Source organism: Sinocyclocheilus grahami, unplaced genomic scaffold (genome assembly GCF_001515645.1).
Source record: "Sinocyclocheilus grahami isolate Dianchi unplaced genomic scaffold, SAMN03320097.WGS_v1.1 scaffold1.1, whole genome shotgun sequence".
In the NCBI taxonomy this organism is placed as follows: Eukaryota; Metazoa; Chordata; class Actinopteri; order Cypriniformes; family Cyprinidae; genus Sinocyclocheilus; species Sinocyclocheilus grahami.
In genome coordinates this window covers 3,870,064-3,884,278 of record NW_015505180.1, presented here as the reverse complement: position 1 = coordinate 3,884,278, position 14,215 = coordinate 3,870,064, and the positions used below count along the sequence as shown (strand labels likewise).

Genomic DNA, 14,215 nt, shown 5'->3' with positions numbered 1-14,215 from the left:
GAATGTGAATATGGTGGTTGAAATACAATGCTGCTGGAACTCAACCAATCAGCATGCTCAGCGCCCAAGTCCCGCCCCCGAAAGTTTTGGACCTTTGAAAAATGCAATCACAAAATGCATTGCGACAAGAACAAAGAAAAAATAACTTAATACATTAGACAAAGCGAGAGAAATGTTGATTACAAGTAAGCTTTTTAAGCATTACCAACATGCTAGCATCCAACTCTATTTAACTTAGTTGCTTCCTATGTAGAACATGGTTGTTGATTATGTAGGCTGTAGACAGCAAGGAACGATTCAGTTTGTGTCTGAATGTGTGTGTCAGCTACAGGAATCTGTTGACATTTTCTGCATTAAATAAAAATTCAGATTTTATGTTCAGCTTTTCCACATCATATTATTATATTTACAGACATTAGGCTACTAAACCACTGATCTCCAACCAGTTTTCATTATTCAAGCACTCAATGTTTAAGGAAAACAATCTCTTAAAAATCTCTTTCATATGAGTGAATATTAATTAAGGCCAAGCTAAGTCACAGAGGTGGTAGTCAAATGGTCAGTGTGTGTATGGTAGGTGACCTCAGTTCTAATGTGTGACGTCTGGAGAGCCAGCAGTGTTTTAGTATTGGGTGGCTTCACTTTAAGTCCATGTATTGAATTTAAATACACTTTATGTCAGTGAGTTTTGACTAGTTTTAATTAAAATGGCAAGTGCCAAAATTGTTTCTTGTACAGATATTAAACAGAAATGTGTTCAAAATCAAACACTGAAATTGTTATTACCATGAAATTCTTATGCCCAACTATGTGCAAAATTGCTAACGGGGAATGGAAATTGGCAATTTGGTAAATGCAAGAACCATTTGAAAATGACTGCTTGACATAAAGACATCTTTATGCTTTACCTGTCTGTTGTCTTATGCCTGTGCTCTGTCTCACTCATACCTGTCATGCTTTCAGACCTGCTGTCATCCATCACCTCCGGCGGCTACCTGAACGACCATGAGGCCATGACCAAAGCTTTCCAGGAGGCCCGACAGATGAAGGAGCAGCTAAAGAGAGAACAGCAGGTTCTGGACGCCAAAGTAGCGGCAGTCAACAGCCTGAGCCTCAACAACGGTCGATCAGAGAAGGTTCGATTAACTCTGGTCTTGCATTTACAGACTCTCTTGTTCTTTCAATTTGTGAAGGAAAAAAGTCTGCAGATCCCATCCTGCTCATCCCCAATGAAGTTTAAAACAGGCAAAACAACACAAACAGAAGCGTTAATTACAACAGAATGTGTTTATCTCTGAACAAAGCGATTTCCCAAAGCTGTTCTTGTGAAGAGGAGCAGTGGAGGTGACTAAGATCTGAAAGCTCTTTTGTTGTACACGATGGTCGTGTCTGAGAGGCAGGCTGAGGGCAGGTACGGCGCAGTGAACGGGACGCTAATTTCAATGGCGTAGCTGATGCTAATGTGAAGTGACTGGAGTGACTCCTCGGCTGTGCAGCTAAATTGGGCTTGTTTGCTAAACACACTGGAGTCAGCTGGTCCACAAGCCACAGCACAGGAAACGCCTTCGACCACAGATAATAAAACGCACTCACTTTCCAAGGATTTTCATACAAATGCTTTAAAAAGCCGAGTATGTCAGTAAACAAGCATTAAATTATGGACAGTTTTGCCTCGTCCATCTCTAATGGTGTGCGTGTGCACATCAGCAAAGGAAGACGCTTGTATATACACAGGTGTCCTTCCTTCCTGATCTTCTCTGCCGCACAGAGATTTGGTTTATTTCATAAACCTTTGTGTGTAAATTCATATCAACATCTGCGAATACACAGTAGGTAAATGCTTAATATAAGCATGTTTATGGGTGGTGCGTTGATCTCTGCTTCAGTTTAGCACACACGCACGTTGGTGTTTCTTTTTTCTTATTCTCTCGACCAGGCTTAGTGGCTGTGCTGATTGCTACTAGGTTAATGAAGGTGCATTAGGAATAATCTCCCAGGCACTCTATCCTTATTATGATTTACCACAGATCAGTTGCACTTTACCCTGACCACAGCTTTACACCCTTACACACACCGCCCTCCGCACTGCACTTGTGCACACGAGGGGTTATTTTTGATTAAGGCCACACATTTGAATGCTGAAAAAAAAGGTCAGATCAGTTGCAGTAAATATGAGGGCAACACACATCTGAAGAGAAGAGAGTGTTTTCAACGATTTCTGTCTTACAAAAAGTGGATGAATTTTCTTTTCTGTACTTGACATTTTACAGGTTGAACCAGGAAGTTTTAATACATTAAATGACTTAATACTTACTACTTAATAATGACTTTAATACAAAAATAGGGTTTTGTTACATCACAGCTATGACCCATGATTTGCTTCTTACTAGGCTTAGCAAGGGGGTGAGGGGTGATGCATTATAATAATAATAATCAGAGAGAATCTGATTGGACAAATATCTGTAATGCAGGATGAATCGTGTATTTTTTTCCATTTTCTTAGAAGAGACTAATTTTTAAATGTGCATTTCTGTTGATGATTTTTTTTTTTACTTTTAGAAGTACAGTAAAAAATAGATGGCTTCAAAGCTAACAGACATAGATTAAAATCCTCAACATTAAATTTTTGAGTCTGGATTGCAGTGGTTTGTGCTGAAATGGCACATGGCAAAGTGGCACAATTGTTCTTTCACTATTCTTTCCCCATTCATATATATATATATATATTAATGGATTGTGGGAGATGAACAAAGTCAATCGTCTATGAGATGGAGTTTTAACATCAATCCAAACAAAGTTTAGCTGGTTAGCATGGCCCAGTTAGCCTCTGCTGGTACATGTTGTAACTACACCTGCTTTAAAGCATCTTTCACAATTAACGCCCATTCAAAATTAGCTATGTATTCTGACAAAATATAATTCGTGCAAGTAGATGTTTTAGCAGTGTCGGTTTGTTTTTGAGGGCTCCTAAAAGTACCAAATATACTTGCAATTAAGATGAATAGGAGCGTTAATGGATAGCTTTTGCCAGATATTACAGACCTTCTTGTGTATAAAGCCTAAGTTTTCATGTTGTCACATTATCAAACCTGATCATCCCTCTATGTCTCTCTCTCTCTTTCTCTCCGGGGAGAGATTCTCTCTCCATTACACATTCATTTAAACCCCACTCACTAACTCAGTCTGAACAATTAAATCTCGATGGCTACGAAATGGCGTAATGCATTTCATTACAGAGTCGCAGAAGGCCCGGGTCACTCTCTAATGGTGAGGACTCTGTCTGCGAGTGTGTTTTAAACGTAGCGTGGTTCCAGGATGGAGTCTAATTGACTAATTAAGCCCCAGATGAGGCTCCGGGGGGAGGGTGACGGAGGGTGTGCATGTTTAGAGAGAGCAGGGGTGTTGTGTTGAAATATGCAGCCCAGCTACATTAGCCATGTAAATGCATAGTAAATCTCTTTTTATTGGGTGTAATAAATACCCAGGAGGCTGTGCAGTCCAGCCCTGCTCTCATCTCTGGAGTGCTCGCGCTCTCTAATGCACTGACCTTAAGGCCAAGCGAGAGAGACAGAGATCGAGTGAGTAAAAGAGCAAAAGAATAAGTCTAAATAGATTGCAGGTGGCATCTAGGCTACTCGTTTTTGATGGATAAACATTAATTCACATTTTCATTTTTTTTCTATGCACTTGATTTGTCAGTTCATTGGTGTTTATAGTAATGAATGTTGATTTGTCGATTATGAATCTAACTGGACTGATTGTATGTTATGTGTGTACAGGATAAAGCCGCTCTTGAAAGCCTGAGCCAGCAGTTAAAACAGTCTGAAGAGAGCAAGTTCACTCACGCAATGATGGACTTTGGCATCAGTGGCGATTCAGATGGTAAGATACTCTTTTACGGCCCATCATAAATTCCTCTCTCAATTTATTTATTTATATCAGTAAAAGTTCAGTTTAAAGTCCCATGAAATAAAAATTTACATTTTCTTTTTATTGATCTTATTGTGAACAACTCATCCATGCATGTGTTTTATTATTTATTTTTTTGAGCTTGTAAATTTTCATTAAACTAATTTAGCTCCATAAATACACCTTTTCTTGGATTAAACCAGGACCCTGTCCTAATTTTTTGTTAAATATTTTTTCGATTTGTGCTTTTTGTTTGTTTGTTTTATGATAATCTGTTTTACTTGGATGTATGTCATAATATGGAAGAAAATATTTTAGGAGACTTTAAAGGGTTAGTTCACCCCAAAATAGCCCATCAATTACTCACCCTCAAGTCATCCTAGATGTATATGACTTTCTTCTTTCAGACGAATCCAGTCAGAGTTATATTAAAAATTGTCTTTGATCTTTCAAGCTGTTTAATGCCACTCAGCAGGTGTTGCATGCATCAGTCCAAAAGAAGTTAAATAGAAAGCGCCCATCCATTAAAAGAAAGTCTCTTACACAGCTCCGGGGGGTGAACAAAGGCCTCCTGTAGCGAATGGATGCGTTTTTGTCAGAAAAATATCCATATTCAAAACGTAATAATCACTTTAATGTAGCTTGCGCCAACAGTTGTACGCGGAAGCAGCTCGGGGCGGATGACGTACGAGGTCGGCTTTGCGCATGCGCCGCTCAGAAGTGACGTGCAGGGGAGAGATCAAAACAAAACAACGGTCACTTATTAGAAGTACAAAACGAGGATTTGTAAAGAAAAATGTCGGAGGGTTTTGATATAAGCCAAGAGGAGACTAGTTTTCCTTTGCTCCTGTTAACAAACATTGGTTTTCACGAGACTTTTCACAAGGTTTTTCACGTGTGCGCAACGCTGACCTTGTACGTCATGTTCCCGGAGCTGCTTCCATGTACATCTGTTGGCACAAGCTACGTTAAAGTGATTATTACGTATTGAATATGGATATTTTTCTTACAAAAACGCATCGATTCGCTACAGGAGGCCTTTGTTCACCCTCCCGGAGCCAGGTGTTGCATGCATCAGTCCAAAAGAAGTTAAATAGAAAGCGCCCATCCATTAAAAGAAAGTCTCTTACACAGCTCCGGGGGGTGAACAAAGGCCTCCTGTAGCGAATGGATGCGTTTTTGTCAGAAAAATATCCATATTCAAAACGTAATAATCACTTTAATGTAGCTTGCGCCAACAGTTGTACGCGGAAGCAGCTCGGGGCGGATGACGTACGAGGTCGGCTTTGCGCATGCGCCGCTCAGAAGTGACGTGCAGGGGAGAGATCAAAACAAAACAACGGTCACTTATTAGAAGTACAAAACGAGGATTTGTAAAGAAAAATGTCGGAGGATTTTGATATAAGCCAAGAGGAGACTGGTTTTCCTTTGCTAAAGTAAGGAAACTTTGCTTCCTTTGCTCCTGTTAACAAACGTTGGTTTTCACGAGACTCACCGGCGCATGCGCAACGCTGAACTCATACGTCATCCATATGCACGAGCTGCTTCCGCGTACAACTGTTGGCGCAAGCTACATTAAAGTGATTACGTTTTGAATATGGATATTTTTCTTACAAAAACGCATCGATTCGCTACAGGAGGCCTTTGTTCACCCCTTTTTTATGGATGGGCGCTTTTTATTTAACTTCTTTTGAACTGAAGCACTGCAACACCTGCCGAGTGGCATTAAACAGCTTGAAAGATCAAAGACAATTTTTAATATAACTCCGACTTTATTCGTCTGAAAGAAGAAAGTCATATACATCTAGGATGACTTGAGGGTGAGCTAATTTTCATTTTTGGGTGAACTAACCCTTTAAGAAACATTAAGGTTAATGTGAAATGACCATGGCATAGACCCGATTTACTTCCCTATAATATTCATTGTATTCTTCTTTTCATGGTCACCCACCTTTTTTTTTTTGGATATGAATTTCGACTGTTAACTCGTTTTTAATCTGGCTCCATTCCATTTTTCATGATCCAATGGATTCTCAGTGGATAACATTACATCCAAACCTACATTTCCATCTTATTTTATGTGTACTGTACATGAGTATGTTATCCCCACAATAACAGTGACTCCCTGCCTTTCCTTCTCCAGGAAGCCCAAGTGTGTCAGACTCACGGATCTTCCGAGACTCTCGAGGGCGTGGCAGCAGCGAACCGCACATCAAGCGGCCTATGAACGCATTTATGGTCTGGGCTAAAGACGAGAGGAGGAAGATCCTTCAGGCCTTCCCTGACATGCATAACTCAAACATCAGCAAGATCCTCGGTGAGAGAGAGAATAGTCAGAGACAGCGCTAGTAAATCTCTCCAACCACTTATCTAACCACTTCAGGTTTACTAGCTTCGTCTCTTGTTTCCATCTGTGCAGTTTTTGACTCAAGGCTTTTGATAGATTTATATTCCATCCAGCTTTGATTCGCCACACACTGTATTCCCTAAATGGCTGAGATTTCTGGGGACATTAAATATGGGGGGGGGCTTAAAGACTGGCTCCTTCGGGAAGAACTATGCAGCCAGCCACAGAGAATCCCCTCCGTTCTTCCTCTCCAACACACACACACACACACACACACACACACACAGCCCTCTCCCGCACTGCATTGTGTAACCACCGCCTAATGAATCGCTCTAGAGGGCCGACTCCAACAATGATGATATAATTCATTATGCATTAAACCAGCTCTCCAGTCTGTCTGACATTTTCTCCAGACCTCTGGGATTGTGTTTGACATTTTAAAGAGCTCCTAAGCGTTTTATAACGCTGGAAAATCTGGTTTTAATAAGGCCCCGCTCGCTCAATTGTTAACAGAAGGAGTTTCCCCTTTCCAGTGCTGGGTGCATGTCAGGGCCAGCGGTGACAGCTTTTTCCCATTAAACATACAGTAGGACTGTGTAAATTCAACACAGACTCACATATACACACACATAACACCCTGAACACACATTTGCTGGAGTTTCTGGGACCGTGGTGTGTACACATTTGTGTATGTGTTCACACATCTCTGTTAATGAGAAATAAGAGACACAGGCCACAGGTATGCCTGTTGAGCTCTGATAATTAGATGGAGTGTTAGTGGCCCACTTAACCCACTGTCACCTGGAATAATGTTAAATGTCACCAGTGTGTGTGTGTGTGTGTGTTTTGGAGGGCAGAGAGCACACTCTATTCTTCTCTGTTTGACATCAGCTCCACTCAAAGGTACTCATTAGACCAAACAAAAACCCTCTCTTAGTGCAAAGTGCCAGTTCTGAGGCTAACGATAGGCAGTTAAAAGCGAGAGTGTATTAGAGATGTGCAAAATTGCATATTTTAAAAATCGAATAGTCACTGGGTTGCCTGAATGATTAGTCGTCTAATCTGTCTTAAAGAAGCTCTGTATAATTAGTCTGGATTTGAGTTCATCTGACCCCGATCTGCCGCATTTTCCTAAATGTTTAAGGCTGTAGCGGCTAACCCATGTCATTCTGTCTGAATCACAAGTGTGCATGCATGAGGTGTGTGTTTGTTCTCTAACACCTTGTTGTTCCTGCAGGTTCTCGTTGGAAGGCCATGACCAACCTGGAAAAGCAGCCATACTATGAAGAACAGGCCCGTCTTAGTAAGCAACACCTAGAGAAATACCCAGACTACAAATACAAACCACGGCCCAAACGCACCTGCCTAGTGGATGGAAAGAAATTGCGCATTGGTGAATATAAGGCCATCATGCGCAACCGCAGACAGGAAATGCGCCAGTACTTCACCGTAGGGTAAGTTTCGTTACATAACACCTTCCAGTAATGTATTCTTTTAAAGTAGGGATGCTCCGATCCACCTTTTTCGCCTCTGATACCGATTTCGATACCTAGGGTTTGGTATTGGCCGATACCGATCCGATACCAGTGAAGTTTTTTTCCCCCATTTAAATAAATGTCGAATTTATATATCTCTGTGTGTGGAACTGATAATCATTCTTTCACAATCTACTAGATACAGACTACTTAATTATAAAGAAAAAAAAAATAAACAATAAATATGAAAAAATATAGGCCTATGTATATTTATAATCTATGACAAAAAATTATCATAAACTAGGTTAGGGGATAATTCGGCAGAAAAAGTTATTCTAGAAAAATCAGTGCACAATTTTAGAAATCCAAACATTTAGTGAAAAAAATATATTTTGTGGGGAACAAATAAAAATGTTGCACTAAATTTGGTAAAATGTTACACATTGCTATTTGTATTATAAAATCCATTCATTAAAAACATTCATATATATGTTTAAGTATATACTATAAAATTCAAATACATTTCTTTTGAATGTATAGCATATTTTTTAATAAGGCAACAACATATGATAGATACGATAGAACAAAACAAATACAGTGCGGCACGAACTGTTTTTATACAGTCTATAAGCACGAAGCGCTTACCATGTGTGCATCCGGTGTGCAGAATGATGCGCTTGAAGCAACATGGCGTCACAGCCTGACACCGTGTTGCATCAAGTGCATCATTCTGCACACCGGATGCGCACATTGTAAGCGCTTCATGTTAAAAACTGCAAAGCACAAAGGGAAGAGAAATTGATGCGTAGTGTATTATATCTGTGCAACAGTTATTGGGCCTTTTTTTTAACAGTTTTAAATTTCAGTTACTGTGCACATTAAAAACTATTTATAGTCTCTTCTTTGCCCATGTTTTGTTCTCACAGACACCCGGTAGCAAGTTACAAAACAACATTAAACTCCGGCAAGAAGATAAAGTCCTTTTTGCAAAATATACATGTATTTACAAATCAAGTATAATAATGGGAACACAGAATGATCTTGGAGAGAGCTTTACCGAGCTGACTGTTGTAACGGAATGCGACCAGGGTTTAAAGGCTGAACGAATGACTGGCAGCCACAGCGGAGAAAAGAGTTTGTGTGAACTTTAATGTAAGGACTTAAATATTCATATGTAGCTCACATTAAGCTATCATATGGCTTCAGAAGTAACACAGAATAATTTGCACAATCGAGAAAAACAATTTTTGGATTGGCTCTCTCTGACCGATACCCGATCCGAGAAAAATGGCACTATCAGAGCCGATACCCGATATGAATATCGGATCGGCGCATCCCTATTTTAAAGTAGACATAAAATTGACCCTGTTGAATTTCGTAATACACATTCATTTTCTTACTCTGGAATAATGTGCACTGTTCATGAATGCACTGATTGATCTTTCAAAGGAATAATTTGCTCCACCTTTGTAACAGCTCTCCTTTTGGGCGACATCAACAAGCCCTCTAATTTTTCAACCCTTCACTTTTTCACTATCTAGTTCCCAATAGATAAGATGAAGATCCCACCCAACATTTTTTTTTTGTTAAATATCCAGTTTCACTCAGTTATATGTCACATTATATAAGTAGAATTATGGTTATGAATGCCATTTCAGGTTGACTCTCAGTTTTGCTAGCATTTTTAACACAAAGTTGTATCCAAGTAATATGTATAGAATTAATCATTGACTAGCAACCTAAGCTGCCTGTTTGTAAAAGGTACATTTTTAGGAAATACCAATCTGAAGAATGTTTTCTCCCAGGCCCTGCTAACAGATTGTGTGTTTGTTGTACTACAGGCAGCAGGCCCAGTTGCCCTTGTCCCCAGCGGGCGTTGTGTACTCAGGCGCGCTCTCTATGGCAGGAATGCCCTCTCCACAGATGCCCTCTGAGCACTCGAGCATGTCTAGTAGCCCCGAACCAGTCCCACCCACCAGCCAGCCTTCTTACCTCACACGCAAAGGGGAGGAGCCTCGTGTGAAGAAGGGGGAGCTCCGAATGGACGACGGCAATGGTGATGCCTACGATGACTTCGACTTCGAAGATGACGACGGGGACTATGGCAGTGACAGCGAGAATCCCTTCACTAAGTAAACCTGCCAATCACAGCCATCTCACCAGTCACCTGGCATCTCACGCAAGCAAACTTCATTCTGCCCCCATACACCGTCCAATCAGGACTCCTCCAGAGCCAAGCCCAATATCCACAGCAAAGCACAGGACCTGTCAATCAAAGTGACTGTTACATCAAAAGGAGATTCTTGTAAAGGAAGTGTAACACTTGCCTTGACTCCCGCTGAGCGAAAGTACCACAGCAAGTTCACATTAAATCACGAATAAGCTACGACGGCATAGGAAAAAATGACCCTTAACCGGTTTGTTATTGAGACATTTATTACTAAGGACCAGTCATAGACACTTTAAAACGGTGGACCTGTTTGTTTCTAAAGAGACACTTTTAAACAGCTTTTTTCTTGGTTCTATAAAATTCTCACTCAGGTACACAGTGCCAACAAGTGGCTTGTGAATGTGATTTTGTTGTTTTTGTGCTACAGTTTTAATAGAGAAAAAAGACGTTTATTTTCCTCTTCACCCTAAAGCACCTGACAGGAGTAAAACGACAAACATTTCCTTTTTTTTTTCTCTTCAGTGTGCTATTAGCTGAATCTCTTTCTATCATCTTCACGCTCATGTCCTCTCACTCAAAGATGTATTTTCTGTTGGACGAAAGAATGGAAGGGAAGATTTGCATCCCTTCACTCAGGAGTTCGGACACCGCTGGATGACAGACAATCCCTCCTTCCTCACATCTTTTCCTCTTGACACGCTTTTACTGTTCCTTTCTCCTCCTCTTCTGTGGGAGCTTTGGATGTTGACGTCTCTCTCAGGTGTGGAGACCAACTTTACGAGATAGCACAAACTTTGTTTGGTGAACAGCTGGCATGGCGATGGTTATCGTGGAGAGTGAAGCCTCAAGCAGAATTATTGTACGCGTGCATATTTCTTTATGTTTGTGTGTGGATGAATGCGCCTTTTGCTAGACTTTAAGTTAATTTTTATTTCATGTAGACGGTTGATGTGCTGGTCATGTGAACATTTACGAAAGAAAAAAAACATTAATATTCAATACGTACGATTCATGCTAGCAGCCAGATCTTTGCAAAAGCAAGCCAAACATTTTTAATAATAACACTGCATTTATCATTCCTTTTATGCATCTTTTTCATCGGATCATTTGTTTGTTTATTTCTTAATTTGTCCTTTTTTCATCCTTTAATTTTTTTTCCCGTCATTCATATTGTCTCCCTGAACAACCTGTTTTTGTCATCGCTGGGTGCAGGGAACATTGCACCTCATTCTGAAAAGAGGAGGCGCGGAGAAAAAAGCTCTCTAGAGAGGAGTCTGTGCTTGAATGGCATATTGAAGGAGGAGAATAGAGTTCCCACAAGCCCCAGTGCTCAGCACTCTGTTTTCAAAGGACAGCTCTGAGAGAAACCAGGGATCTCCGTACAAGACAAGCACGAGTGTGCGTTTCAATCAGTGCCCCTTAATATATCTCACATCTCTACTCTAGGGGTTTGTGTTCGGTCTCTCTCTTCTTTATTTCCCACACTTTTTTCCATCTATCACTTGGTTTATCAGCGCAGAGGAGTCTCTGAGCCGTGCCATCAGTCATCCGCTCTCTGTGTGGCTCTGACTGACCCACTCCATTTACTGCACCTGTCTGGCTGCTGTTGGCACGGCGACGGTGTTTGATTGACGGCTGCCCTAACCGTAACTACTCTGCCAGCCTCCCTCTGGCCTGGTGTGGGCATAAGCGGGGCAGCTGGATGAGAGAGACACACAAGCTGTTAGGTGAACAGCAGCCAGACTCCAGCCATTAATATGTTTTTTTTTCCCCCTTTACATCTACACAAAGGCCGTCCACTCAAAACACATATCAAATTATATATTTAGAATGCACACATATAACTAAAAACATATTTGAATTTTCTGGCCTACTTGATTTTTTCTGACGATAAATGTTAGATTTGTTCTGATGATAAAAGGTACTCTGACGCCTGTAGCACTAGCAAAGTGATGACCAAACGCATTTTGCGTGTTCGTCTTTGTCTAGTTTATTCGGTTCGATGAGGTCCTGTCCCGTCTGTTGTTTGTATTTGTGTTTTGCCTCCATGTCAACGTCACTCTGCTGTCGAGGTTGGGAGGAGCCGTTTCAGACTCTGCATGTTAATGTTTTAGTTTGTATTTGCAAATACTGTATTTTATTTTCATTAAAACTGCCTCTAGTGTAATAATATTATTAACAATAATTATAAGAATAGGCAGCATTTCCTAAGTTTAGTAAGTTATGTACAGTATAATTTATTATTTTCCTCCAGTTGGATTTTTTTTAATGATCGTATGGAAACTGCGCTTGATAAAGCATTATATTTAGCTGGGTAGGTATTTAGATCTAATTATTATGTTCAATATTCAGTTGTTTTTTTTCTTGTTTTTTTTTTTTGTTGAGTTAATCCTGTTCTGATGCTGGTATATCTCTGAGAAAGTGGTCACGGTGAACTGCTGATATGAAGGAAAAGAGACATTTCTCTTTTTTCATTTTCTTTTTCTCCACCGTGCATCGTTCATGAACTCCAAACACATTTCTTAAAGCACTAGAACTCTGGACACTCGGAGACAAACATAAGAAGAACATGATATTTTTATTTGTAATGGTTTATGTATAATGTGAAGTTTCCTATCTGTTAATTCTCCTTTTCTTTTACTGAAGATAAAGAAAACAGCTATATTATACCCCAATTGTTATTGAACAGAAAGAGCGTGGATCTTGTTTACTGATATCTGTCATCCTCTCTCTTACGTTTCATTGGAACATTACTGGTTTAGACGAATGCATTGGTTTACCTATTGTGTCAAATTAGAGTACAGTTATAGTACACAACACCTAAACCTTAAAAGGATAGTTCACCCCAAAAATTTAACTGACAAAACCTATATGACTTACTTTCTTCTGTAGAACACCAATGGAGACATTTAGCAGATGATCCGAGCTGCTCCGTTTCCAACAATAAGAGTGGATGGGGACCAGGGCCTCTGAAAAGAGAAAAAAAAGGAGATCCATACAGCTGTGCTATATTCCTAAGTCCTCTGAAGCCATATGATAGCTTTTGTGAGGGAAACAGACTGAAATGTAAGTCGTTATTCACTGAAAATCTTGCTTGAGCACTATGGTCACCATTCGCTTTCATTATGTGCAAAAGAGCAGCGTGGACATTCTGCTAAACATCTTCTGTGCTTCACAGAAGGAAAAAAAGTTAAACGGGTTTTGAAAGATAGCGGCTGGTAAACAATTCCTTTTAATCAGAAGACATGAACTTTCTGAATTGATCAAACTGTCTGATTCCAGTGAAGCTCCACTGAATGGCCATATTAGATGTTTTTATCTCCAGAATTGTTTTAGCTCCACACTGTCTCCCTCTGTCAATCAAGCTCACAGTAGTGACATCACAATCACACCTTGTCTGATAACGAAAGTTACAATCACAGAATAGCCACCATCTGATGTGACCATGCTTTCACATGTAGTAATTCCCACAATCATAACAATTGATAGGGACATGTATGCTGGAGGAAGGACTGGCTCGTTTAACATACAAGGTCACTTCTGTCAACTAATTATCTGTCGGCATGGTAACCTCATGGTCTTTAGAACACATACTCTGATGATGATGATGATGGCCTGTATTATGAACAATAATTGATAAGACAATCAAAGTCATGTGTGGAGCTCAAAACAATGTTAAATGACATCAAACAAAAAGTACTTAGAAACGTATCTTACCATCTCAACTTGAAAATCAAAAAAGATAATTATGTAAATATAGCATAGAGTTATAGATTTATATTTTGTTCATAACACAGTGTAATATAAGTTGTATATTTCTTTCTTTTATTGACGTTATTCATGCCACAATAAAAGCAAGAGTTACTGTACTCTTATGGAAAAAAAAAAAGCAAGCTGTGGGTTACCACCATCTGTTCTAAGTTGACGTTTTTCAGTATTACTGCCAGTCAAGGCTCAAATAAAAACAGCAACGTGTTCTGTATCTCTACTTTGTGTCTGTGGCTCCTTTTTCTGCCCTACTGCAACTCACCAACTCCATAATTAAACCCTAGCAGTCCAGAACTGCCAAAAAGCAGCACACTGCACACTAAATACTATCTGTCTACTGTTATGTGCCAACACAAGAAGCAATTAGAAGATTTTTAGGCCAAACAAAGGGAATTCCCACTGCTGAACGTCACGCCGGACAGTAGGACACCTGCTCAGGTTACAAATATTTGTAGAAGAATATTCATGAATTACACAATATTGTTAACAAATCTTAAAAATGTTTGTCTTGATCGCTCGCCCTCATGTAGGTGGTCGAAGATGTTT

At 40.0% G+C, this 14,215-nt stretch overlaps 1 protein-coding gene across 5 annotated transcripts in view; it reads left to right on the top strand.

Annotated features, from left to right (window-relative positions):
- Positions 1-13,786, top strand: part of LOC107587062 (transcription factor SOX-5-like) — a 105,280-nt gene extending 91,494 nt beyond the window's left edge. For all 5 annotated transcript variants that reach the window (XM_016274942.1, XM_016274858.1, XM_016274789.1 and 2 more), the window contains 5 exons: positions 964-1,136; positions 3,780-3,882; positions 6,053-6,226; positions 7,494-7,710; positions 9,573-13,786. In XM_016274942.1, the coding sequence (XP_016130428.1) occupies positions 964-1,136; positions 3,780-3,882; positions 6,053-6,226; positions 7,494-7,710; positions 9,573-9,867 (962 nt within the window). In that variant the 3' untranslated portion in view covers positions 9,868-13,786. The remainder of the gene's footprint in view (positions 1-963; positions 1,137-3,779; positions 3,883-6,052; positions 6,227-7,493; positions 7,711-9,572) is intronic.
- Positions 13,787-14,215: the final 429 nt, after the last annotated feature.